We start from the raw sequence: 27046 nt of genomic DNA on the forward strand, positions 1-27046 counted from the left end.
TCTGTACTTTTTACTTATGTAAAAAGGGTGTAATATATACCCCTAACCAATGTATGTAAGGAATGTAGATAAATCGAGCTTTAAGCCCCTTTACAGAAAGGATCCATGAAAATCAAGCTCATAGCAACAACAAAAGTTGCTGCTACTACTGTTTGTAATAACATTGTCATGCTTATCCATACTTTAGATTCTGGGAAGATGTGTAACTTTTTAGTATAAGAAACCTTTCTGGGCCATGAATTCGCAATTTATAATTTTTGAAGTCCCCATGACTAGGGATTTTCTATCTTTTTTTTAATTTTAGAAAAAAGTTTTCAGAGTTAAATTGGGTGTAGAATAATATTTTCTTTCTGTGTGATTAAAAGCCCTGTGACTATAGAGCCTTTTTTTTTGTTTGTTTTATGAGAATTGAGTTCTCTTCTCTTGAGTATTGTGACAAAGGGAAAAGTCTGTGGTTCTCTCAGAATATTTATTCCCTCTGTAGAGCTTCTTCAGGTGGGTGCCAGTTAGTTCAATACCCTTTTCACTTTTCTGCCAAGGCTAAATGTTCCTCTAAGACATAAGCTATTATCTTTTTTTGTAACCCATGGCCTAATTGAGAGATTAATGCATAATTACCCACTCAATACATGTTTAAACCACACAGTCTTATGAGTGATGGGGTGGGCATTGCAGAAGAGTAGAAGAGTATGAAAAGACATGAAATAAGTAAGTATGATTGTGATGGAAGGTTTTAGTAGGGAATAGTGAGAGGGAGGGCTGAAAAAAAGGATTAGAGCTTGCTTTTAGAAGTACTTAGCTGTAGATAGTAAACATTATTCTTTAGGTTCTTTGTCTCTCACAAAGAAGCTTGTAATGATCTCATTATGACAAAGTAGGGAATCTCTTCCGCAGACTTTGGGAACTAAGCAAGTGCTATTCAATATTTGCTGCTGCCCTTTTTCTTGAATTTCATTCAAGGGCATATTTTTAACTATATTATTAATGATATTAGCAAGTTCATGATGAAGTCCCAATCAACTTCTAGTGCATCTTGAGGGCATTAAAATTGTTGATGTTAATGGAGAATGGAAAATTCCTTTTTGGAGGTAAAATTTTAAATCTGATTTGAAATAAGGAAGTTATTCCTTAAAGGAACACATAAGAAACTCTTACCCTCTAGAGATCTAAGTACTTCCTGACTTAAATCTTCATATTCTAATATGCTTGGCATTTACATCCTTTGTCTCTATCACTAAACCATCACACAGCCTGATATTTATGAGGTATGTTACCTAGAGTGATTCTAGACTGAGTTTTTGCAGTCAAGATAAGATTATGGAACAGAGGGACAAAGAAGAAATTAACATAGCTGTGGCCTAATTTTAAAGCACAACTTTGACATGTGCTCATGTGTGACCTCTAGGTTGCTTGTTTCTTAAAAGAAAAATATACCTGTCTTGCACCTTCAATTTAAAGGGCATAACTAATGAAGACATTTCTTAGATACTTCTTCATTACATGTTTTATTCTCACTTAGAACAGTTTACATCTGTTACAATTACTTAGATCCTTTTTTCTAAGTTTTAGGGATAGTTAAACTGAATGCAGCACACATATATGACACCAATGTTAACACAGATTTCTTTTTAAGCTCAGTTCTCTAATGGAAGTCATAAAAGCAATATTTCACAATGTTTGCTGCACCCCCTGCTGGCTGTATTGTGACACTTCTTAAATAAAGAGCATCTTTAGATACTGCTCAATGAATACTTTAGGTATATACATGATTTATCTTTGGAGTTATTTTTTTGTTTAGAAATAATTTCAATTGCATCTGATATATAATAGAGTCGAAATTTTAATTGAAAACAGTTTTCTTTGTGATTTGTCAATTGATGTTTAAACAGTGTTTATCCTTCCAGGTAGTATGATGATGTATTTGTTGGAGACAAAATATTTGCCCTAGCCTTTTTACTAATATTTCAGATGAGATTCTGTGGAGGAGAAGCATCTCCCCAAATGTCCTTGTTTTATAGTAAATAATTCTACCACGAGGATCCTTATCCATAAATCTATATTCATGTTTATTTTGTGCTAGATACAAATCTTGCAATATTCATGAAGCTTTAAGAAGAGCACTTTGAATCTTAAAAGAGATTCTCCGAGCAGGGGTTGGCAGTGGTGAGGTCCAGGTAGTTATAATAGCCATAAGAGCAGGGATTATGGTTATTGAGCTCACCAGTGTGTTTCAAGCCATGATCTGGAGTCAAGGTGTTAGTGATTCCTCTAAGGGGAGAAAAAATAATTACAGGAAGCATAATTTTGTAGTTAGTGCCATATGAAGTGACAGCCATCAAATCTCAGTTTCTCAAGAACAAAATTCAGAGATTCTAAATTAAGTGGACAAAGATCATTTTCTAAATGGCAAGTTAAGCTAAGTGACAAAAAATTTAGGGCCATTATTTATAAATATTGCGTAAATTTTAAGTGGGATCCTGCCCTAATTTAGAAATAAGTACATCTTCTTTAAATGAAAACACGTATTCCTGTTATGTGTATATCCTTTACTATTTTAACAAATATTTGTTGAGATTACACACATGTTCCCAGAGTGCTTTGTGTTCTCCATTATCACACTGTGTTGAAATTGATGGTTTACTTATTTCCTCCAGTGGGTGCTCAAATTAATGCTCAGTGGATGGATGGACGTTGAATGTACAGGACTGAGGGTAGGAGCCTAATGAATCACCATGTGGCCTTCAATGTCCTTTGGATTTCTGCAATAATTGCTCACTTTTTTGTACATATGTTGTTGGATGTGGTTTTTGCTGGTTGCACACGCACATAGATGTTTTGAATACTATTAACTGATTTTTTAATAATAAAATCTTATTCATCCAAAATCTAGTATTCTGAATCAGTAGAAAGTCTTAATCATAGACTGTTTTAAAAGAATTGTAGTTTATTAGTCATATGCTTACCATTATAACACAGTCTTAAAGTTAATGCTTGGCTTTTCTAAGTTAAAGTCCTTTTGTTCTAAATTTCTGTGGTCCTGGTATAATAAAGAGGTATGACCTATTAGGATGTGCTAACATGATGATATTAGTATGATGATTAGTATATGTATCTGTGCAAGTAAATGATATTAAAATGCTTTGAGACAATTTCTTTTAATTGCATTTCTTCCTACAATATGGTAATCTTATTAATTTTCTTATTCCTTTCCTGTAAGGCAAAAGCAAACTGGTAAATTATCATAAAATCACTGTTAGCATGAGCCCAAATTAAGACTATAAGGCTATTTGCATATTATACTCTATAGTTTGTCTTGTCATGTACAACCTTATTATGAGATATGTTTTAGACTGACAGAAAATAGTTTTACTTCTGCCTATACTTTTATCTATAAGGTTTTAGAAGTAAATTCATAGAATCAGTTTGGACCTCTTGAAATAATTTTAGGAGTTATGAACTAGCTGATTTTGGCATGCATCTTGATTTGGCAAGTGAGGAAACTCAGGCCCAGAGAGATTAGACAAAACTTTCCAAAGTCCCGGAGCCTGAGCCACATTTTGTGATTAACCACCCAGAGTTTTTCCACATTGCTTCCCATGTAAAGGGTAGTGAATAGAATTATCTTATCAAATGGCAGGAAGGGTGTTTTGCTGAATTAATTAGCTTGTAGTGTCACTGAACTTACGTGTAACATTTTCATATTTCTCTTTGTTGCAGAATGCAAAGTATGGCGAAATCCACTAAATTTATTTAGGGGTGCTGAATATAATCGGTAAGCATTTTGACAGCTTGGGAAACAAATGGGTCTGGTTCAGAGAGCAAAGACAGCAGCAAACGTTTTTGCTGGTTCATTTAGGGGTCATTGTAACAGTCTATGTAGTGCGTCCATTTTTTAATACTATCTTCAAATGTTTTGATTTTTCTGTTTTATAAATATTTTAGCACTAGATTTGGGATAATGTACAAAAATGTGTAGTTTTTAGAGTTTTTGTATTAACAGTTATTCTTTTCAATATATACTATACATTGAAAACATTTTGAAGCTTACCTGGAATATGGTTATAGAGATGTCGCAGAAGTTATATTGGAATTTAGTTTAGCAAAGTAATTAGGCAAATTAGAATTTTCATAGCTTTAGGAAAGTGTCTATGCATAATATGAATTAGGGAAGGTTTTCATTAGCAAGGGCTAGTAAATTTTAAGACAAAAACACAGGAGAAAATGTTTATTTCTTTTGACTGATATAATTCCTGAAGGGAGAATAAGATGATTTTAAAAAATTTTTTTTATTCATTAGCAAAGCTATTTTAGTATTCAGTTAATGGTCTATATTTCAACGCCTCTGCAGCTTAATATTTTATAGGTCTTGCTTTTCTCTCTCAAAAGTGTCTAATCATCTTATTTCTCCTTTGCAGGTATACTTGGGTGACAGGACGAGAGCCTCTTACTTACTATGACATGAATCTCTCTGCCCAGGACCACCAGACATTCTTTACTTGTGACTCGGACCATCTGCGTCCCGCAGATGCAAGTATGAAAAATCCATACATCCTTCTGAATGGGAGGGCTTTTTGGCTTAAGTGTCAAGATTTCTGCTTTTAGAATATCCACTCTGTAAAACTCCAATGAATAAAATATTAAATTGTTGATTGACTAATAAGAACCCAGAACTCTGATAATTAAGTAAACCTTTATCACAATGAAGTATTTATGTTGAAATGAGTCCCCTCATAATAATTTGAATCATGATTTTTAAAAATATATCGAAGTTGGTTTTATATATTTTAAAGAAATATAAATCTTATATGAAGCTAATGAAGTTCTTGGTTGAGTTAGCATGAAGGCCTTATCTCCTTTATGATATTCAAAGTAGAAATTGGAATTTACTGGATTCAGATGATTAATGAATATATTTTAGTGACTTTTATTTGCCTATTTATAGGTTAACTAGCATCGAATGGGGTCATGGCCTTGGCTATTGGAGTCTAGATGTGTGTTCCATCTGAGAAAATACTTTGTTTAGTGTGTATTTTACATTACTTGAGTTTCAGATAATTCAACTGAAATTTTTTGTGTTATAAAACTTATTCAAAGTAAATAGGTGAAAAAATGTTTTTGAAAGGGAACCTCTATACACTCTAAAATAATTTATAAAATACAAATTTATAAAATAAATAAGGAGATTGTTACTCCTTTGTAAAATGGTACTCTTTGCTATGGTAGAAACATCATGGTACAGTAAATATTCCCATTGAGCTTCCCACCATATGTTCAGAAACTGCTCTGATGTATAAAAGCTAGGTTTGCAGGTAAATTTGGGATATAAGTACACATGTTAAGCAAAAGCTTAAGCATTTTTTACTGACCCACGCATAATTCTTGAAATGGTTTCAGAATGTTCTAACACCAAGAGTCTGTGTTAAGTGCTTCGGAAAATGACCAATTATGTTGTATCTAAGTGAATGAAAAGGTTGGTAGCAATGTCATCTCAAAATGCATAAAATATATTCTCCAAAAACAAATGACATTAATGTGCAAAAGACATGCAAAATCTCTGTTAGAGTGCCTTTTCTTGATTTCCTTAGCCTGTAGTTTTGTGAGCACAAAAAAGGTTTGCTATCAGCAGTTGAAATACTGTGGAATAGCACATTAATACACTAATATGACTTTGGAGATTTTGGCCAACCCTCTTAGCAATGAAATATGTTCTTGTAATTTAAGCTGACACTCCTAATTTAGCTCTTGTCCTCTACTGAGTCTACCTAATTATATGTATGGATTGACTTGGTGTTTTCTCTTTTTCTTAAATAGTAATGCAGAAAGCCTGGAGAGAGAGAAACCCCCAAGCTAGGATTTCTGCAGCTCATGAAGCCTTGGAGATAAATGAGTAAGTGGGGGAAAATCTTGCTGTTAAAAAGGAAATCTCATCCTTTGCTGAATATATTCAGTTGCCATTGATAGGATACTTAAATTAAACTGCATTTGAACTGGAGGATTATTTGGGGAGTTATTACTCTATTTTAAAAAGTTTTTTTTTTTAAATGAAGGACAGCCACCACGTGGAGGTGGTTTTAGTCATTTTATGAATTCAATGGCTTTGCTGTGATCCTAAATTAATTTCTTGAAGGGCTATCCCTAGGATATTGTGAGGATATAAAATAAATACAATTCTTTACATATCTAAAACATTCTGACAGGGAAAATTTTCCAGATGTAGAATGCTCATCTGCACTAGAACATTTTCTAGTAGAACTTCTGCTAGTGGGGAAAACATGATAACAACATAAGGTTTAAAAAAAAATTTTAGAAAATACTTCAAGATTAAGACAAAGATAAGAGGAAATGCTGTCTTGAGTGTTGTTAAACATTCTGTGGGTTACCAAGGAAGGCTGGGAAATCTCTTCTGGAGATCTCAGAAAATGAGAAAGATTCTTAAAGTTGGAGTCACAAAAACTCAGGGTTGGCAGAGACCTTAAAGGTCACTTAGCTGAACCACCCATCTGGTGCTTGAATCACCTCAACACTATCCTTGCCAAGTGGTCATTGTTAAACTATTTTATGATTTTTCTGAAGAAGGTTACAGAATCTTCTTCAGAGATCTTAGGGAAAAAAAAAAAAGATTGTTGTGAGAGTTGAAAATCCTGCCATTGTAACCAGTTGATCTACGGTTTCTGATTCTGTCATGCAACATATTTATTTTCCAGTTTCTTGTCATCTACAAATTCGATATGCCTGCCTTCTGTGTGTCATCCATATTTCTGAGAAAAATATGAAGGCCAGGAATAGAGCCCTGTGACATGACATAGAAACTACCCTCCAGGTTCATGTCTTCATGAATCACCATCTTTTGTATTGTTCACTCAATTACTAAGCCACCCAGTTACACTGTGACTCAGCCCATATTTCTCCATTTGGATCTTAAGAATGCCAATTGTAGCTGTGGATCTTAAATTTATAGTAAATCTATTACAGTAAATTAAGCTAGCACAATCTGATTTATTTATTCTTAGTGAATTTAAGCTGGCTTCTAGTCGTCACTACTTTCTTTTTAAAGTGCTTGGAGACCATCCCTTTAATAATCCATTAGAATATCTTTCCAAATCACTGTGTTCTGTAGTTTGGGAAGTCTGCCTTCTTCCCCTTTTTGAAAATTTATGCTACATTTATCATCTCATCTTCTAGCACCTCTCCATTCTTTGTGATTCCTCAACTATCCACAGAGAGCAATTCCATGGCCTGCCTACAAGGTCTTTCGGTTTCCTGGGATTTGCCCATCCAGTCCAGTAATTCATTTAGAATGATCAATTATTTGCTATCTTACATCTTTTTACCCATTTTAGAGTTTAATTTCTTCTCCCTTTTTCAGTCTGACAGTCATTCTCCTTAATAGAGAAGCCAGGAACAAAATAGGAGGGAGAGAGTTTTGCTTTTTCTTTATTATCTACTGCTTTTAACAATAAACCTTCCTTGTTTTGATGTTATTATGTTGTTTGTCTTTTTTTTAACTTATTTGCCTTTGTGACATGGGGATGGTGATAGGGCCTTAAACATAATTTTAAAATAGGGAATAAATGGTTGTCTTTAGTATTTTATTTTGTTTTATTATTATTATTATTATTTTTGCAAGCTTCAGCTAATTTGGAATTGTAGCTCTCCTGACATTATTCTTATAAGCTCATTCCACTCTCTTATAGACCATCATTACATGCCCTCTTTCCATCTTTTAAAATATGTCCTTTAAAAATCTGACCTGGGAGAAATCTCTGTGAAGCCGTATTGGTTACTTAAGTGCCACCCCTCTTTTCTTCCTGAGAGGATCATTTGTGATTGCAGTTACAGTTGAACATTTGGAAGCTGCTCAACCCTCTTAAACCATTTTTCCTTCTGAATCTCATGCCATTGAATCATGCCTCTTTTCTTTGAATTTTTTGAAGTCCACCTTCCCCTCTTTGATTACCCTGAACTCCAAAATGACATAGTGACTCTCTCTGAATGTTCCTATCAATTTTCATTTTACCAACTATTTTTTTCTTCTTGGTCAGAATTAGGTCCAGAGTTGAAGTTCCCCTAATTGCTTCCTCTACCATCTGGGAGATAAAATTGTTACCAAAGTAAGTCAAGAACCTGTTGGGTGCCCTACTTCTAACCAAATGAGACTTCTAGTGGATATCTGGATGGTTGACACCCCCATCACCACACTTTCTTGCTTCTGTATGTGTATTGTGTTGTGACAAGGATGCATCATCTATATCTTCCATCGAGCTGAGCAGTCTGTTCTGTACTCCCCAACCATTAGCACTTCTATTGCTCTCTCCTTTTTCCTTCACTCACAAGCTCTTAGCATGTTTCTACCCCAAACTCATGCGTTTCCACATAGATGTATGTTTCTTGGCCAGTAGTGCTACTCTGCCTCTCCTCCTAAGAATACCATTTGAAATATAAATAAGCAAAGCAAGCAAGCTAGCCCCAACCATTCTTGGGTTCCCAGCCCAACAACTACAATCTTATAGCTAATTCCTCTGATACTGTATCTACCACTCAGTATTACAATCTCAATTTTCACTTCATTACCCTTGCCTCATATTTATATGTTGGCATCTGAAGCCTTAAGCATTTCTTCTGATGCCTGTCCCAGTTATTTTCTCCAGTGAATCACTTGGATAGTTTCAGCATCATTATGGTTCTTTCCAAGTCATGGATGCTGCCATCTGTAGAAATTGGTTTTATAGCTGTTTTTCTGGGCATTTTTCTCCCTACCTCACCACATTGTTTAAAGCCCCATTGATGGTTCCTGCCTGAAATTAGAGAGACTGGCTAAAGACCTTACAGACCCTTCCTAAGGCTAAGATTAACTAGTAGCCCCAGCCCTTACATTAGCTGTGAAGTTCAGCCTCCTTTTCCTAGCTGGCTATTGCAGTTTGTGGACAGTAAAAGTAACATTTGGTTTTACTTTCTGTTTATTTTCTCTCTTGTGGTCTGATGGAAATAAGTAGGGAAATGGCCACAAGTGAGGCAGTGGGGAAGGAGAGTGAAAGGGTGGGTGCAGGACCTGCGTGGTCTGTTACAGCCTCACCACTTCCCTATTACATTCCCTTTCTTTGGCAGTGGGTTGTTCCTCATATGCTTTGGAAGGTTTAAATTCACAAGAACTCCCCATGTTCATTAATTATCCTTTTGGCTTCCCACCTAAGAGGGTTGTTGAAAAGATTATATGAGATGATATATGTTAAGTGCCTGGTACAGTGCTTAATATATACTGAGCAACAAGTGGTAGCTATTGTTGTTGAAGGCATGAGATTTAACTTGTTAGCTACTGTGGCTGAGTCAGATTTTGAGTTCTTCAGAAATAACACTACTTGTAGGTTCTTCCAGTGTTCTCTGAAGCAGAAAGTCAGTGCTAACTGTAAAGAGATGTTGAAGCACTGTGTTTTTTTTCAGTGAGTAACTTGATTTAACGAATTTCTTATTCTGAAGAAATCCTTAGATTGAAGATATTCTGTGTTTAGTTAACAGAAGTAAACCTGTATATAGCACCTCTAACTTTGAGTGTTGGAAGGAACTATTTAATAACAGCTGTTATCATCACCATCACTAGCTGACATTTATTGAGCACTTAACCACATGCTGGCTACTGTACTGAGCACTTTACATGCATCACCTTACTTAACCTTCACAACAACACTGTGAACAAAGATTCCATGTTGTTCTCCATCAGGGAGGCAGAGTAAGAACTTGCCCAAAGTGACACACTAATAAAGGGTGAAGTCCACATGTGAGCCCCATGCTCTTAACACTACGCATCCTACCTCTCAAGCTAAAATACAGATGTTTCTTTTGTACCATTATTTTGTGTCAGCAACTACAAACAGGAGTGCATGAACCAGTTGGCCACTCTGCATGTTTTGGCGTAACTCCTTGCCTTTCTGCATGAGCTCCTACAGTCTATTACCATGTCCTTGGCTTTGTAATTGATGGTGGCTATTATCTGAATGAACAGGTGTGCAACTGCTTATATTCTCTTGGCTGAAGAGGAAGCAACAACCATTGCTGAAGCAGAAAAATTATTTAAGCAGGCCCTGAAGGCTGGAGATGGCTGTTACCGACGCTCTCAGCAGCTACAACATCATGGATCCCAGTATGAAGCCCAACATAGTAAGGTTTCCTGCAGGTTGATGCATTGGGGGATCAGAATTGTAAAAATTATTAATCAGAGCAAATTTTTAGTCCAGTTCAAAATATGATTCTCCTAGACAAGAGAAAATATTGGCTTTTGCTTTGTTTTTATTAATTTTCTTCTTTCCTATAAGTGCAGTTGTAAATAATTAACTTACAGCTTCATTGCTGTTTATATTCACATTCTCTTTCCTGCCCATAGATTCCTAACCGCAGAAATAAATGGCAGTAACCTTTAATAGTAACCTTTTTTCCTCCTGAGTTCTTACATATTTCTGTTCATCAGTTGCTTCTGCTCACAACTTTAAAACCCAGATGGGAAACAGGATTTAAATTAGCCATAGTGTTAGCAAAGGTTTTATCTTATAGATCTTCTACAACATGGATTGAAATAGGACAATTAAGAATATAAGTTATTGGTGATTGTATCAGCATTTATCTCTTACATAAGAAACATTGGTATTGGCTTCCAGAGAGAAAGAGCCATGAGCTCCTAGTTATTTATCTTTTTTATATTAAAATAATGCCTTTTTAAACTCCCCAAAAAACGCCGTTTTAAATTTAAGATAACTCTTTAAAATCTGAGACCTTTCACTTCAGTATACTAAACTGAAAGTCAATGACATTTCGTGGGGGAACAGTATAGAAACAAAACAACGAAATCATTTCTGGAATTCCCTGAGCCCCTCGACTCATCAGTTTGTTTGTTGTTGAAGCAGAAATTTAGCAGTCCTTGTGGTAAGAGAGTAAGTATTTCCATGGTCCAACCAAAATTTGAGAGTATTTCCATGGTCCAACCAAAATTCACAAAGTTATTTTGTTTCTCACTTAGTTTCTCCCTCCTGAAACTTAGAGAGTAGGGATGTATCTCCTTCATATTTGAGATTATAAAATTAAATGTTAACGTTAAACTTGGGTTTGGTGTAGAAACTGACTGCATTAGTCCCCATAACTAAGGTGCCAGCAAAATCTTTGCATTACAGCCTGCATATACATGAGTATGTCCTCACATGTACCACATCAATTCCTAAGTTTTTATTTTTATTTTGCAGCGTATATATGCTAATAAAGTCTCTAATCACCATCTATGTCTCACTTTTTAATAAAAAAGTATTTTAGTGTAATGCAGTGCATTTTGAAGACATGTAGTAAATGTGTATTTTGTGAACTAAATGGAAATCAATACATAAAATTACATAACCTATAATACAACATTAATTTTCTTTCTTTTCTTCTCTAAATTAAATCCTTTCAACCTGTTGCCTAAATCCATCCAAAAATATAATCACATTTTTAAAATAATTTGTAGGTACTTGGCAAATTTTCAGCACACATCTTGCTCTCATTGTTTAAGTCTTGAAATGTTAGGACTTTGGTCTTAACATCTTTTAATAGCTGCATATTATACATGTACTTAATCTATAACAGGTGTGTCATATTTTTCTCAAACATGGTAATTTTTATCGAGGATTAAGCACATGCATGTTCTCATTGGTCTGAAAACATATCCAACAAGACATATAATTAAATAAAAGATTAAGATTAGAAATTGTTAACGTACTTTTTAAGAGTCATTTTAGTGATTGTTGTTACAACTATTTAGCTTGTCAATTCTTTCTCTAACACTAGGGTAGTTTTTCATTTTGTTGCATACTCTATTGTCATATCTGGAATGTGTTATATTGCCATCTAAAATCAACTGCTTAGGGGACCTGGAGATGATTATGATGTCACTAGTGTTAGGGAAAGAATAATATAAAGCAGAAGTTCAAGATGAGGCTTCTCCAGACTTAATGTCAAGAATGAAAAAAAAATAGTTCATCAGGATGTAACCTGAGATTCACCTCTGCATCTTTACCAAAAGAATGCACGCTTGAAGAATGTGGAATTCCTGCTTGTAAACCGTATACACTATGGGTATGTTCATTTTCGCAGCACTTTGTGGCAGATGATTTTATTTATTATCAAATATTCAACATCCTCACTCAAAAGCATGGATTAGGTAATTAGTCACATGATTTGACCTTTGGGAGTCTAAGTGCTTTTACTTTACTTGATCTTCATTCTACTATTAACAAAGTTGTCAGTGCTCTGAAAATTTCCTTTAGGGGCAAGGCAAATGGGCCTCTGTATTTTTTTTTTTTTTTTTAATGTTGGTGTTTTATATCTCCCTCTTCAGGACGAGACACCAATGTCTTGGTGTACATCAAAAGAAGGCTAGCAATGTGTGCCAGAAGACTCGGGAGGACCAGGGAAGCAGTGAAAATGATGAGAGATGTGAGTTTGAGTTTGTGTTTGGGATCAGTGGCTTACAGATATAGGAGCCCGCTGAATGGCCATAGCAGTCTGTACCAGTGATGGTGTGGTGGTCCCATGGGTTCTGGAGCCAGACTGTGTGGGGTTCAACTCTAGTTCCCAATTTACTAGATGAATGATGTATGTTGGGCAAGTTACTCAGCTTCTCTTTGCCCTAGTTTCTTCATCTCTAAAATGGGAACAACAATAACAGTCCTCACAATTACTTCTTAGAATTTTTGCGAGGACTAAATGAGATAATACATACAAGCTTCTAATAGGGTGGCTGGCATATTTTAAAAATGTCAATAGATGTCCTTATTAAACCTTTGGGGCTGCAGCAGGAAGCCAATAATGAGACCAGCCATGTTAGCAACCTGATTTTTTTTCTGTGTAGTTGTTAGGAAGATTCGAATTAATTATGGGTCAAATTACTACTCTCAAATTTAATAATATTATGAGTTAATCCTATTATAGTTGTTTCAAGCATTTTCCTAGATTCTTGAACCAGGATTCTTTATTAGTAGTCAAGACAAAAGAAGAGAGCAAATAGGTAGAAGTTTTAAAACAAAAGAGAACCAAGGGAGGTTATTATTATGTAACTTTAAAACAAAACAGAGGTTTTAAGGGAAACCAGTTGGGGAACTTGGATTTCCGTGTTTGTTGTTAATAGGAAATACTTTTCATAAAGAAACTGACACCAGTATGAATTGTATTTATAGGCTATTTTCTTTTTAAAAACAATCTCAGAAAACCTTTGTCAACATTTCATTCTTTTGCTGAATTAGAAGACATACATAACTGCCTATTATAAAAATGAAAGAACCAAGCGGCAAGATAAAAGTGTCATCTTGCTCAATTCTCAGCTCATGGATTTGAGCACACTGGGACTGCACACTTGGTGAGCCTTTTCTGAGTTTGTCTCTGGAAAGACAGTTATTCTTGTGAATTCCCGGTTACTCTTTGGAGGAGGGAGCACCAACACTCAACGCTCACCCCTGGTTATTTCTGCAAGTTACAGCATGATGTGAGAAGGCCCAAGTGAGACTCATGCTTTGGTTTTGGCCACTCCGTTAGGCAACAGTGTAGCCCCCAAATCTGAGGAGAGGAACTAGAAGGGAAGGTTATAAAGTATTTCTCTTTGACTGCAGGTGATAGATGCTCTCTAGGAAAGAGAATCTCCCTCAATTAAATTATTTTGTTTGAAGGAAGAATTCAAAGAATGTTATATGGTATAAGTGCTAATTTTAAGAAAAGGAGATTTCTGCCGAGATATGAACTTGCTCTCAAAGCTTTTTAACTTACAGAAATTCCATCCTTTGATATACTTCATCCCTCTGCCAGTCACTTTGGCTCTGAAGGAGCTGGGTGTTTTATGAAGGATGAGGTATTTCTCTATCTTAACCTGGCCCAGCCACATTCAGCTTTTAAACAGAGTTTCTTAACTTTAATTAGCTTGGAACAGGCATGCATTGAGGAGCTAATTTTGGTGATTTTCTTGAGTGCTTAAGCAACTTAATAGGAGGAACAAATTCTGATGATTTTAATTTCAGGTTTTTTCTGTCAGTCTCTTGGTTATCATTATTTTCAGTACATATAAAATTTCATGTGATTAAAATCAATGCATCTACATTATGATTTGCTTTTTGTTTACTATTATTTTATACTTACAATTCCATTGATTGACCTAGTTCACATGTAGATCTTGGGGGAGAGATGGATGCAGTGGGAGAAACACTAAGCAGGAGTCAGAACACCTGGATGTGGATCTCAGCTTTGCTCTTTACCAGCTTCATGACCCAAGACAACTTATTAATACCTTTTATGTGCTTTTCATTTAGTCTTCTGTAAATTGGGGATAATGATTCTTACCTGAAACGATAATTGACTGGGAGAATTAAATAAGATAATGTGAAAACACCTGACATATAGTAGGCATGCTTACAATTTTTTTTCCGATTTTTCTCCGTTATATAAATATGCCGTCATTTGCTTGACCATTCTCCTGATGGACATTTTACGATATTTCTAATTTATTTTTCTTGAATGAATTGATCACTCAGTTAATTTCTCTCTTCCTCTCTCGACATATGTGTATACATACACATACATATTTATGCATGTTTGTATATATATGCGTGTTTCTTATATTACGTTTCTAAAAAAAAAAAGTCTGTCATATTCTTAGAATACCAATACATGTGCTCCTTTTTCTGGGTTTATGGAGCATCCAGTAGACATGGGCCTTCTGGTATAACAGTCCTGTAAGGAACACTCTCAGACATGGTAGAGATATGTTTTGAAGAGAAATATTCAAAGTGCTCCTTCCTTCAGGGACTGCTTTTATCAATCCTTGCACCACAAACAGAGGAGGGAAGGTTGAGGACCCTTCTCTTTGCTAAAGCTGTGGCTGTTCCCAGCCTTGCAGGAGACAGTTGTTGGCCAGGCCTAATTTGTTTGGCTCCTCTCCGGTCATGGGTCAAGATAACTGCGACTTCCCTGAGAGATTCACTCCTTTAACAGCATGCACATAAACCATTTTGCTGGAAGACTTTCTCTGATAAAATAGCTCAGTAGATTCCAGACAGCCTGCTGATAGAGGCTTAGGCAGGATGATCTAATTTCTTATTAAGACACAGCCATCTTCTCCCCATATGCATGAGTTTAAAACTTTCCTAGAGCAGATTTCATAGTAGAAATAGAAATGTCAGTTAGAATGCCTTCCATGTAGAAAGCAGAATCGTTTAAAGAAATTTCTCTGGAAACACCTTAAGGAAGGGGAAACTGTTAATTGAAAAGAGATTCTAAAAAAAAATGAAAGGGAATTCTGGGAAGGCCAGCAGTAGATAATTTCTTATATTTTCATGGCAATACACCTGTGAAATATTGATGAGGTAAACACGTCGACTCCTTAACATCAAGATTCATCACTTCTCATTTTTTAAAGCAACACATTAATTATTTTGAATTCCCAGGATGTTTTTCAAAAAAACTCATTTTAATTAGCTTCCTTTTGCAATCACGAATATGGAAGCGGCACCTTACTGCTGAAGGAATATTTTGGCAGTAAGCAGAGCTGAGAGAGCATGCTGGCTTTTTCTTTCTTTCTTTTTCTTTTCTTTTTTTCTTTTTCTTTTTTAAGACAGAGTCTCACTCTGATGCCCAGGCTGGAGTGCAGTGGCACGACTTGGCTCACTACAGCCTTGACTTCCCAAGCTCAAGTTGTTTCCCCACCTCAGCCTCCCAAAGAGCTGGGACTACAGGCGCACACCATCATGCCTGGCTAATTTTTGTATTTTTTGTAGAGACTGGGTTTTGCTATGTTGCCCAGGCTCATTTTGACCTCGTGGTCTCCAGTAATCCACCCACTTCGGCCTCCCAAAGTTCTGAGATTACTGGCCTTGCATGCTGGCTTTTGAACGTCACTGTAATGTAAGGTGTTATTTATTATTCAAAATAAAAAGTTGCATTTTCTGCTTTATTAAATTTAAGGAAAAGTCTTTCTGCTTGCTCTCATGTTTGGTAATTTTGCCTCTTCAACATTTAATATACGATACAATTTCTTTTTTCCTTTTGACATCTACTGTTTAGCTAACCTCAAGTTTTCCCTCTGTCTTTCCCTGGCCCTATTTGAGTAGATTTGGAATGAATGTCATAGGGCTGATGACCATGGTCTAGTCCCTTAGCCATACACTGTCAGAACTGTCATGGATAAACTAATAAGGATGGGATAGATTGCCTGTATGAAAGAACTCAAAAGCTGCTGTGCTTCAGTCATTCGGTCTAGAGCAGGATTTCTCAGCCTCAGCACTGTTGACATCTTGGGTCAGATTGGGGAGGTGCCTTGTGCATTGTAGGATGTTTAGCAGCATCCTAAGCTTCCACCTACTAGATGCCAATTGCAGCTTAGCCCCTGTACCTCCCCAGTTGTGAAAAAAAAAGATGTCTCCAGAAGTTGCTAAATGTCCCCTGGGGGGCAAAATCATCCCGCATTAAGAACCACTGATCTAGAGAATCTTGAGGTGAGTAGATCTGTTTCAGGGCTGACATTGGGTGTTTTTTGTTTTGTTTTGTTTTGTTTTTGAGATGGGGTCTCTTTCTGTCTCCAGGCTGGAATACAGTGGCATGATCTTGGCTCACTGCAACCTCCACCTCCTGGGTTCAAGCGATTCTCCTGCCTCAGCCTCCCGAGTACCTGGGACTACAGGCGCATGCCACCACACCCAGCTGATTTTTGTATTTTTAGTAAAGATGGGGTTTCACCGTGTTGGCCAGGATGGTCTTGATCTCTTGATCTCATGATCCACCTGCCTCGGCCTCCCAAAGTGCTGGGATTACAGGCATGAGCCACTGTGCCTGGCCCAGACATTGGGTTTTATCCACTCTGTGTGTTAGGAGTCTGGGCTTCCCTTAGTGTGGGTGTAAACCTCTGAAGCACCGCTAGATTTGACCAGCCTGGTTTTGGGGGCTGTTTTGCCCAAATGAGATTCCCTGAAGATCCATCCCAGGGCAGGAAGAGTAAATGAACCTGGTGGGGTCCTGGTGGGAGGGCTGACAAAGAGGAGATGTGATGTGGGTTGGTGGTCTCCCTTGCCCCTCATGCATGCTTCGAGATCATTGTTTGCTTCATTTCCCTAAAATCTACAGTTCCTTTGAAAGTAGACTCTGGCGTTATCACCTTTCCCCGGTCTTTTTGCAGTTTCCTGTTGACCTCTGAGCCATTCTCCCTCACTCTTGTTTCACTCTGTTTGCAACACTACCTCTTCCTGTATCCTGGCCTCTCATTTCTCACAGATCATCATGCTGTTCTTGAAACATTTTATTTACTTGATTTTAGAAAACTATACTCTTAGTTTCCCTAAAATCTCATAATCTCTTTGCTGGATTTTCCTCATCTTTGTGACTTCCAAAATTTAAAGTGTCCCCTGGCCAGTCCTGGGTGGCTACATTCAATCTCAGAGTTTTAAATATCATCTCAATGACAAACATTTCTGTAGTGTTTACTGTGTCCTAGGCATTGTTCTAGGTGCTTTACAAATATAACCTCATTTAATTTTCCTAACAACCCTTGACACTGGTGCTTGTTAAAGGTCATGTAACAAGGTAGTATTTCTGAGAGTGTGGTCTACAACCACCTGTATCAGAAGTGCCCAGGGTGCTAGTTTAGTACTCACCTCACAGGGTAGATGTCAGGATTAAATGGGATAATTCAAGCAAAGTACTTGGGACCAGACTTCATGAGTAATAAGGACTCATTGTTGCTGTTCTTACTGTTATTGTCCAAGAGATATTGTTAAGTGAAAAGGAAAAGTATAAACATAGGTATAATTTGATTCCATTTTTTCAATTAAAAATATATGCTAATATAGACTAATAGTTCTCAAACTTCTTGGTCTCAGAACACCTTTAAAATAATTGAGGATCCCCAAACCTTCGTGTGTGTTTACCTGTTGATATTTACCATTTTAGAAAATTAAAACTGAGAAATTTGAAAAGATGTTAAAATAATGGTTACAAATACATTATATGTTAATACAAATAACATTTTTGTGAAAACTAACTATATTGTTCAAACAAAAAAATAAGAAGAGTGACATTGCTTTTATACTTTTACAAACCTCTCTAGTGTCCAGATGAGCAGGAGGCTGGAGGCTAATATCTGCTTCTGTATTCAGTCTGTGGTGATATTGCCCAACAGGTGACCTCTTGGAGTGGGAGAGGGAGAGTGAAAAAGGCAAAGAAAAATTTTATTATTATGAAAATAGTTTTGATCTAAGGACTCCCCGAAAAGATGTCAGACACTCCTCAGTGGCTCACACTTGTAATCCCAGCACTTTGGGAGGCCAAGGCAGGCAAATTGCTTGAGCTCAGCAGTTGGACACTAGCCTGGGCAGCATGATGAAACCCCATCTCTACCAAAAAAAAAAAAAAATTAGTTGGGCGTGGTGGTACATGCTTGTAATCCCCAGCTACCCAGGAGGCTGAGGTGGGAGGATCACCTGAGCCTGGTAGGTCAAGGCTGCAGTGAGCTGTGATCAGGCCACTGCACTCCAGCCTGGGCAACAGAGTAAGACCCTGTCTCCAAAAGAAAAAAAACCCAAAATTCTGGGGGTTCCCTAACCATACCTCCAGGGGTTCCCTGACCATGCCTTGAGAGTCACTTGTATAAGCATAAGGAAAAACCTTGATTATAGAGAAAGTCTTTAGCATTAAAATTATAGCTGTCTATTTTTTGTATTTAGGTAATATTGAGTATTATATGTGCTACTTGTATTCTCTTATGATGATAAAAGTAAAATTTAAAAATAAAGATTGAGACCACTTTCAAAAGAACAAAGTAGTGGATGCAAAAAAGGTAGAAAATGGCCAGGTATGGTGGCTCACGCCTGTAATCCCAGCACTTTGGGAGGCCGAGGCGGGGCAGATTGCTTGAGCCCAGGAGTTTGAGACCAGCGTGGGCAACGTGGTAAAACCCCATCTCTACTAAAAATACAGAAATTAGCCAGGTGTGGTGGCACACGCCTGTGGTCCGTGGTCCCAGCTACTTGAGAGGCTGAAGCAGGAAGATCTCTTGGGCCTGAAGTTAAGGCTGCAGTGAGCCATGATTGTGCTACTGCATTCCAGTCTGGGCAACAGAATGAGACCCCATCTCAAAAAAAAGTAGAAAATGGGGTAGACACAGGGAAATATGGATGTGGTGAAGAAAAACTTCATCCACCTAGAATTTTAGCGTAAAACCAGACCTGTGACTAGTTTATTCCCAGGCATATTAGTTTCCTGGAACTGTGATAACAAAATGCCCCAAACTAGATAGTTTAAACAACAGAAATTTATTCTCTCACAATTCTAGAGGCTAGGAGTCCAAGAACAAGGCATGTGGCAGAGCCGTCCTCCCTCTAAAAGCTCTAGGGAGCAATCCTTAATTGCCTCTTCCAGTTTCTGGTGTTTGCTAGCAATCTCTGACATGCCCTTGTAGCTGCATTACCCCAGTCTCTGCCTGTCTTCACATGGCTTTCTCCCTGTGTGTGTGTGTTTCTGTGTATAGATTTCCCTCCTGTCATAAGGATATAAGTCATATTGTATTTATGACCTCATCTTAAGTTGATTGTTTCTGCAGAAACACTATTTCTGATAGGGTCACATTCATAGGTACTGAGGGTTAGGATCTCAACATGTCTTTCTGGGGGACATAATTTAACCCACAATAGCAGGTCATATATAAAAGCAAAATACAGATACCCTGTATAAATTTTCATTCTTCTAAAACTTCACTGCTATATCAGGTCAGCTAAAAACATGTTTTGTATGCCTTTGACCATGTTAAACCCACTCTCAGCCTAGCCTATAAAGATGATAGCTGCTAACTAACCCTCTGTGTTCTTACATTTGGCTCCTTTAAAAAAATAGTCAGAGGGAGCTGCTTGTGTCCTTTCTGCATTTTCATCATCATCTACAGGATTCCCAGCTGAGAACTACAGGGTTTTTAGTTTTTATCAATAACCTACAGAGTGAGTGTTATATGTGCCATACATTCTGCTAAGAAATTTACAAATACTGTGTCATTTAACTCACACATACCATGAGCGTCCTATAAAATTACAAAAGTAATTTATGCTCATTGTGACAAGTCAAAGAATTGAGGAAGTTGTGATATCACCTCCACTTCTACAGTGCCATCGCACTGTAAAGGCATATGTGACCAAAGACTGAAGGAGATGCCAAAGTTAGTCATGTGATGTATTTTCAAAGGCCCTGAGGCAGCAGTATGTCTGGAGCATTCAAGCAATAGCAAAGGAATCTTGGGTGGATAGAACAGAATAAGCCCAGGGGAGAGAAGGGAGGGAGCTTAAAGATCATACAGGGCTTATTGATCACAGTAAGGATTTCAGCTTTTACTCTGGGTGAAATGGAGAGCTTTGCAAGGTTTTGAACAGAGGAGTGACATGACCAGTCTTAATTTTTACAGGCTGCTGTGTAGCAGCAGAGAAGCGGAGGAGTCGGTCAGCAGGCTCTTGTATTAATCTTGGCAAGCCACAATGTCAGCTCAGGCCAGAGTGGTAGCAGAGAAGGTGGTGTGAAGTGATCAGATTCTAGATATATTTTGAAGGCAGGACTAGCAGAATTTGCTAATTAATCAGATATACAGTACAAGAAAAAAGAGAAGTCAGGGCTGATTCTAAATATTTGCCTTGAAAGGGAAGGAGTTTGTGTCAGCTAAGATGTGGAAGTCTGGGGTGAGAGAGGTTTTTTGAGAGAAAATTATGAGTTCAGTTTTGAACATGTTACATTTGAGAGAGCACCTATTCATTGTTATCTTAAGTAGTGACTTCTTGATCTTTTTGTGGACTATGACAAATGTATACTTTGTTGGGACATTTTGGGGGATTTGATTAGATCCCTCTTACAATATAGTTGGTGAGGAACTTCAGGAAGATAAAATCTAATTGATTTCAGAGAAACTGTGACTATAACAGTCTTTGCAGAATACAGAATGTAGTGTCTTGTGTGTTTAATTTATATGTCTATAGATCTCTGCTTCTTCCCTGTTTTACTCAACACTGTTTTTCAGTCTGTCCATTTTTGCTCTATGTACCTCTTGTATCTAGTTTGCAGTTTCTAACTGCTGCATCATATTCCATGTTGTGTTCTTACTCTATTTTACTTAACCTTTCCTCTAGTGAAGGAACTCCAGGTTTCTTCCAACTTCCTGTTATCCCAGCAGTGCTGCAATGAACATCCTTGTAGACATGTGAGAAACATTCATTAGGCTGTGGGATTATATACGTGCTAGATTCCAGTGAGTCCTGCAATTTCACTCTTCAGAATGGCTGCCTATGATTAAATTCTTACGAGCAATACCTGACTATGCCCATGTATCTCAGTACTAGGCTCTGCTTCAAGCACGTCTATATTTAATATACATATTTATATATTTTAAAAATTTATTACATATAGCTTTTCATGATGTTATTTCATAATTTAAAAATACTATGTAGTTTTTTTCTTCCTTTTCATTTTGTATTTTATTTGGCTAGTTTTTACTCTTATTTTCCCTGATTAGTCTTGGCAGAGGTTGTCTATTTTGCCAGTCTTTTAAAAACAATTAGGTTTAGTTTATTTCCTCAACTTTTTTGTTTTTATTCTGTTTTTTCTTTCCATATTTGTATTATTGTTTCTTCTCCTCCTCATCCTTCTCCCCCTCTATCCTCTGTGTTTGTTGCCTTTTTACCATTTGATCCTAAGCATTTTTAAATTTCTTTTAAATTTCATTTTACCCTGTATAGTATGTTTTACCCCTCGTCATTGATTGATTTTTTTCTTTACATTATGCTTAGAAAGCATACATCATATGATATTGATTGGGGGAGAATTTATGGACACTTCCCCTGAGGCCTAGCATATGGTCAGGTTTAATAAATGTTATATCTGTGTTTGAAAGGAATATAATCCCTGTTGGGTATAAAGATTTGTATGTATTTACTAGTTTGAGCTTATAAACCATATTATTCAAATCTCATATATCAGCTTATTTTGTCTCTTTGCTCTATCAGTTTCTAAGAAGAATGTGATAGAATATTCACCTCCAACTGTTTATTAATCTGTTTTTTCCATGCTCAGTTATTTGTTCCTTTATATATTTTGAGGTTTTGTTGTTGGGTGCGTTTATGTTGGTGATTATTATGACTTACTGATATGTTATTATGAGTATATAATGTCTCTTATATTTATCTTCCTTGAATTTTTTAACATATGTTAAGAATACCTACTCTAACTTATTGTGATTCATATTTAACTGGTTTATTGTTGTCTAAATTTTATAATCAAGCTTCCTATAAGTTTTTGATGGATCATTTGGATCTGTAAAATTTTTGACGAATATTGTCTTTATTCAAATCTGAGGGTTTTATACTTTTGATTGCTATGTTTATCCCATTCGTGTTTATAGAGAGTAACAGAATAATTACTGCTTTTTTTGAGCGTGTGTGCTGTCTTTCATGTTTTCTATGTCGTACTTTCTCTCCCATTGAAAATATCTTCCACTGATTCAACATTTTAAATTTCTGTTTTATTCTTCTGATATTCCCAACTCACTAAGATCCATACTTATATTTATGTTTCTTGATCAGTTACTAAGCCTATCACTATCTCAATATCTATAAATTATTCCCAAATGATAGAATTAATTTAGCATATGGTGCCCTGCTTCCCACCCTAAATCAGGAGGCAACCATGGACATTTGTGAACAGCTTTTCCTTCTGTGAGATGTGTGGGGAGCACTGATGTCTGAGTTTCTGCTGGGCTGGCAGGGTTGCTTCTGTGAGCAGAAGCCAGTGAAGTTGTTGATTTCTAGGGTAAGCAGAGAGGTGATCACTGGAAACAGACTTATTTCAGACCTGGGCCATCAGGAACAGAAACCAGAAAACAGGCAAAGCCAGCAATGCATGCGATGACCAGGGAGGACAATGAATTGGGTCTTCTGGGTTTCCCTTTTAAATAATCAATGCAAAACCGTTGATCATATCCTTCTTCCTGGACCGCTATCTCTACTGCTTGTTAAGAGCAGATACCCTGGTTAGCCTTTGCCCTCTCCTTGGGCCTGGGGAAGTTACCTTTGTGACTCAAGAATCCTCAGGTACACAAACCTGCTTTCTGGGACCTCCCACTGAGCCATTTAAATACAAGCTTAGGCTCTAGTAGGACATCTTTACTCTTTCACCAGTAAAATCATTACTGCCTAAACAGAGTAAAGATAGTTACCACCCACCTTCCTACCCCTAAACACCCATTTCTTTAAATCAGGTGGGCTGTCCTTACAGCTTAATGTATCACTGTCCCATTTTCCACTCTTGATTCATGATTTCTTATTGTTCCATGGAGGGTCAGGAGGGGCCCTTCTCAAGTTTTCATTGGAGAGATGCTCTCTGCTCCTACTCTGATGGGCTCCTCTGGCATTTAGGTGTGTAGAGGTATTCTCACCCTCCAATTTTTGCTATATGCAAGTATTTCATTTTATCACCTTGACTGTCCGTGTCCTACCTTTTTTTTTTTTTTTTGAAGGCATTGTTTTTGAGCCCATTGACATTTTATTCTAATTTGGATGGATAGCTGTGGTTTTTTTGTTTTTCTTAAAACTTGGTTCTGCTTCTTTTATTGTGTCTTTCCTCCTTTTTCTTTTTTAATTGGAGGAACTTACTTCAGAAGTCTAGTTATCCTTGGCTAAATGTTAACATTTAAAACCAAGCACCAAAAAGCTTTTGGAGGCTCTATGTTTCTATCTAGGGATGATTGCCTGATAGGTTTTACTTGTGGTTGCCCAGGCAACTGGCTTATCATTTAATCACACACTGCCCTCAAATGTCAGTACCTGGATCTTTTTTTCTGTGGTGGTTCATTTCCTCCATGGAAAGATCGTCAGGTCTTTTCCTTGTGGACTATACACCTGACTGCCAGTGTTTCTGGGATCAGGTTGGGAGACAGAGCTGTGTCATTCATTATCCAGACTGTCACCTTAATTATTCTGTTTTTAGCACCAGGCCTCGCTCAGTCCCTCACTCTGCCTGATATCCCTGGTTTCGTGGTTGTCTGAGGTGGGAAGGAGAAACTGGAGTGTCTAGTCACTGTGGGTACAGACTTAAACCCAGTCTTGTTCTCTGGCTTCTTCTGTGCCTCATGCCTTCAAGTGCTGAGGCCCTCAGGGATTCTGTTTCCTTTTTGTTTGAATCTCTCCCTGAAAGCATTTTAGGAGGTAATGTTGTCCACTCTTTTCATGCAGTTACCCATATTCCATAAGCTTTACATTGCCTAAAAATTCTTCATAGTGTTCCATCTTCTCTTGACTCTTCTGTTTCTGGTTTTAGCTTTTTTAAGCTCTTCAAGTGGCCAGTTTGGCATTTCAGTTGTAACCTCTTTTCAGTTACTTCCCTCCTGGAACACTCTTTCCTGCTGTCTGGGTCTCTCACTTGTGTAATTTCTCTTCTGCCTCTCCATCTGCTCCTTCTCCATCTTTTCCCTGGCTCTTCCTACCTGCAGCTTCTCAGTGCTGGAGGGCTGCAGCCTCTGCCTGGGCCTCCATTCTTCCCTGTGACACTCCCTTTCCAGCCGTCTCACTTGGCCCTCAATTCTAAATACAGGCTGTAAGGTAATGACTCCTATAGTTGTATTTCCCTCTTCTCTGTTGAACTCTAGATTTATATTCATTTGCCTACCTGACATCATTACTTAGGTATCTAATAAGTACTTCAAACTCAATATGTGAAAAAAATTGAACTTTCCAATCATTTATGCCAAATCTGTTTCTTCACTATCTTGGCTATCTTGGTAAGTCACATTACATCTACTTAGTTGCTCACGTGAAAAACCTAGGAGTTATCCTTGATTCCTCTCTTTGCCTCACCTTTCACATTCAATTAATGTGTGCAAGTCCTCATTGGCTTTACTGCCAAAGCACGTACACGGTCTAGTCACTTCTTCCAACAGCACTGCTAAAATCCTCATTCAGGTTACCACTGTCTTTCATCTCAGCTATGCAGTCGGTCTCCAGACTTCCACTGTCGCCTGTATAGAGTCCATTCTGATGAAAGTAACTCAAACTACTTTTTTAAAACTCAGATCAGCATTTGTCACTTTTCTGCTGAAAAGCCTTCAGTGATTTACCATTGCCTTTAGAATAGAATGCAAACTCTATATGTGGTCTGCGAGGCCTCACATGATCTTGTCCCTGCCTACTCTTCTGAACTCAGCTTATGCTACTCTTTTTCTAACTCACTAGGCTGGACTCACACTGGATTTCTTTTTGAGTGTGCCAAGCTTGCTTGATCCTTTCTTAGGACCTTTGCACAGGAATAGACTGATCCAGATCCTCACTTGGTTGGCTCCTTCTTGTCATTTAGGCTGAGCTGGAATAGCACTTTAGAGTGGACCTTCCATGATACCCAGTTGAAGGAGCACTATGCACAAACACTCGTGCACACACACACTATTTTTTTTCTTATCTATTTTTCTTATTTTTTAATTGCCCCTTCACTTTTGAAATCACTTATTTGTTTATTTACTTATTTATTGTCTGTATTCCCCACCTCCATTACAAAATAAATTCTACAAGGGCAGGAACTTCATCTTCCATGGCACTTGATAGATAGGCACTCAATTAATTTTTGTGGAATGAATGGATGGATGGCTGAATGCCTGTATGGGGAGTAGAGGGGTATACTTTCCACCCCAAATCCTCGTAAAAGTCAAGATAAGAGGACTTGACTAAGAATTTATGACCTCAGGCTGGGCATGGTGGCTCACGCCTATAATCTCAGCACTTAGGGAGGCTGAGGCAGGTGGATCACTTGAGGTCAGGCATTTGAGACCAGTCTGGCCAACATGGGGAAACCCTGTCTCTACTAAAAATACAAAAATTAGCCGGTGTGGTGGCACGTGCCTGTAGTTCCAGCTACTTGGGAGGCTGAGGCAGGAGAATCGCTTGAACCCGGGAGGCAGAGGTTGCAGTGAGCCGAGATCATGCCATTGCACTCCAGCCTGGGTGACAGAGCGAGACAACATCTCAAAAAAAAAAAAAAAATTTATATATATATAAAATATATGTATTATATATATAAAAACTATATATTTTATATATATATATACCATGAACAAATCTTTAGTTTCTTTAGTGAACACCTCTCTGATTATAGAGCAAGCAGGCAGTCATTTTATTTCCATTAAACTTGGGGCAATGAGAAGGGTTGCTCAGCCCAGCTGCTCTGAAGTCAAGTGTTTAATTACATAAGGCTACTGTCCCACAACCCACTCCTGCTTTCTGTCTCTGCCAACTCCAAATTTGGAGCCTCTGTGAGGCTCGTCTCAGAACAGCTATAGCTTCCTCTGCTGTGGCTTAATCATGTCCCACTTAACAGTTTATCTTGGAGAAAATTGTTAAAATCTCTTGACTCTGCCAGCCATTCCTCCCACCTGCTTTCCTGTTTTCATCACAGGTATAGATTTCTCTCCTTCGACACCATTTTCTAATAATTTCAATAGGTTTTGTTGCAGGGGAGAGGAGTAGCTAGGTTTGTTCAGTCTTCCATCTACATTTGTAAGTCTTTTGCCTGAGTCCTTTTACTGCTGTGATATGGGCTGTATAGAGCCTTCACAAGTGGATCCAGAGTTTATGCATTAATAAATAACTCCATCTGGTGTTCTCATACATCACTGATTTTAGGGAGATAATTTTTTTAGATCTTTTGCTGAAGAGTCAAATGTCATTTTATGCTGCTGCTTCAGAGTACAACACATGTGTGTCTCAGAGAGAGAGAGAGGGAAATGCTCACTCCTGTCTTGTATAGTTTCCTGTTTCAACCTTGCCTTCTATTTTTCAGTAATGGAGAGACACAGTTCAAATGTTCTGGGTTTAATTTAGTGGGTCCCGGTAGAATAACCCCAAGTGGATTGTGGGTTCAATTTGTGAGATTTAAGAGGTAGAGTTGAGAGAAGTTGGAGACTGGGTAAGTTTTTGTTTGCTTTTATTTTCAGGGTGGTTGGTGTTGTATAAGGAAGAGACTAAGAAAGATAAGTCATAGATAACGTCTG

At 37.5% G+C, this 27046-nt stretch overlaps 1 protein-coding gene across 10 annotated transcripts in view; it reads left to right on the forward strand.

Annotated features, from left to right (window-relative positions):
* Nucleotides 1–27046, forward strand: part of ST7 (suppression of tumorigenicity 7) — a 274540-nt gene that overhangs the window by 172303 nt on the left and 75191 nt on the right. For 6 of the 10 annotated variants that reach the window (XR_008626030.2, XM_034964867.3, XM_034964868.3 and 3 more), the window contains 6 exons: nucleotides 3718–3772; nucleotides 4416–4531; nucleotides 5812–5887; nucleotides 8043–8111; nucleotides 9998–10152; nucleotides 12353–12450. Coding sequence is in view for 9 of the 10 variants with exons in the window: in XM_034964867.3 (XP_034820758.2) it covers nucleotides 3718–3772; nucleotides 4416–4531; nucleotides 5812–5887; nucleotides 8043–8111; nucleotides 9998–10152; nucleotides 12353–12450 (569 nt within the window). In the remaining variant the exon portion in view is untranslated. The remainder of the gene's footprint in view (nucleotides 1–3717; nucleotides 3773–4415; nucleotides 4532–5811; nucleotides 5888–8042; nucleotides 8112–9997; nucleotides 10153–12352; nucleotides 12451–27046) is intronic. The other 4 variants (XM_034964869.3, XM_034964870.3, XM_008960719.4 and 1 more) reach the window with 1 other exon arrangement.

This window comes from Pan paniscus, chromosome 6, assembly GCF_029289425.2.
Source record: "Pan paniscus chromosome 6, NHGRI_mPanPan1-v2.0_pri, whole genome shotgun sequence".
NCBI lineage: Eukaryota > Metazoa > Chordata > Mammalia > Primates > Hominidae > Pan > Pan paniscus.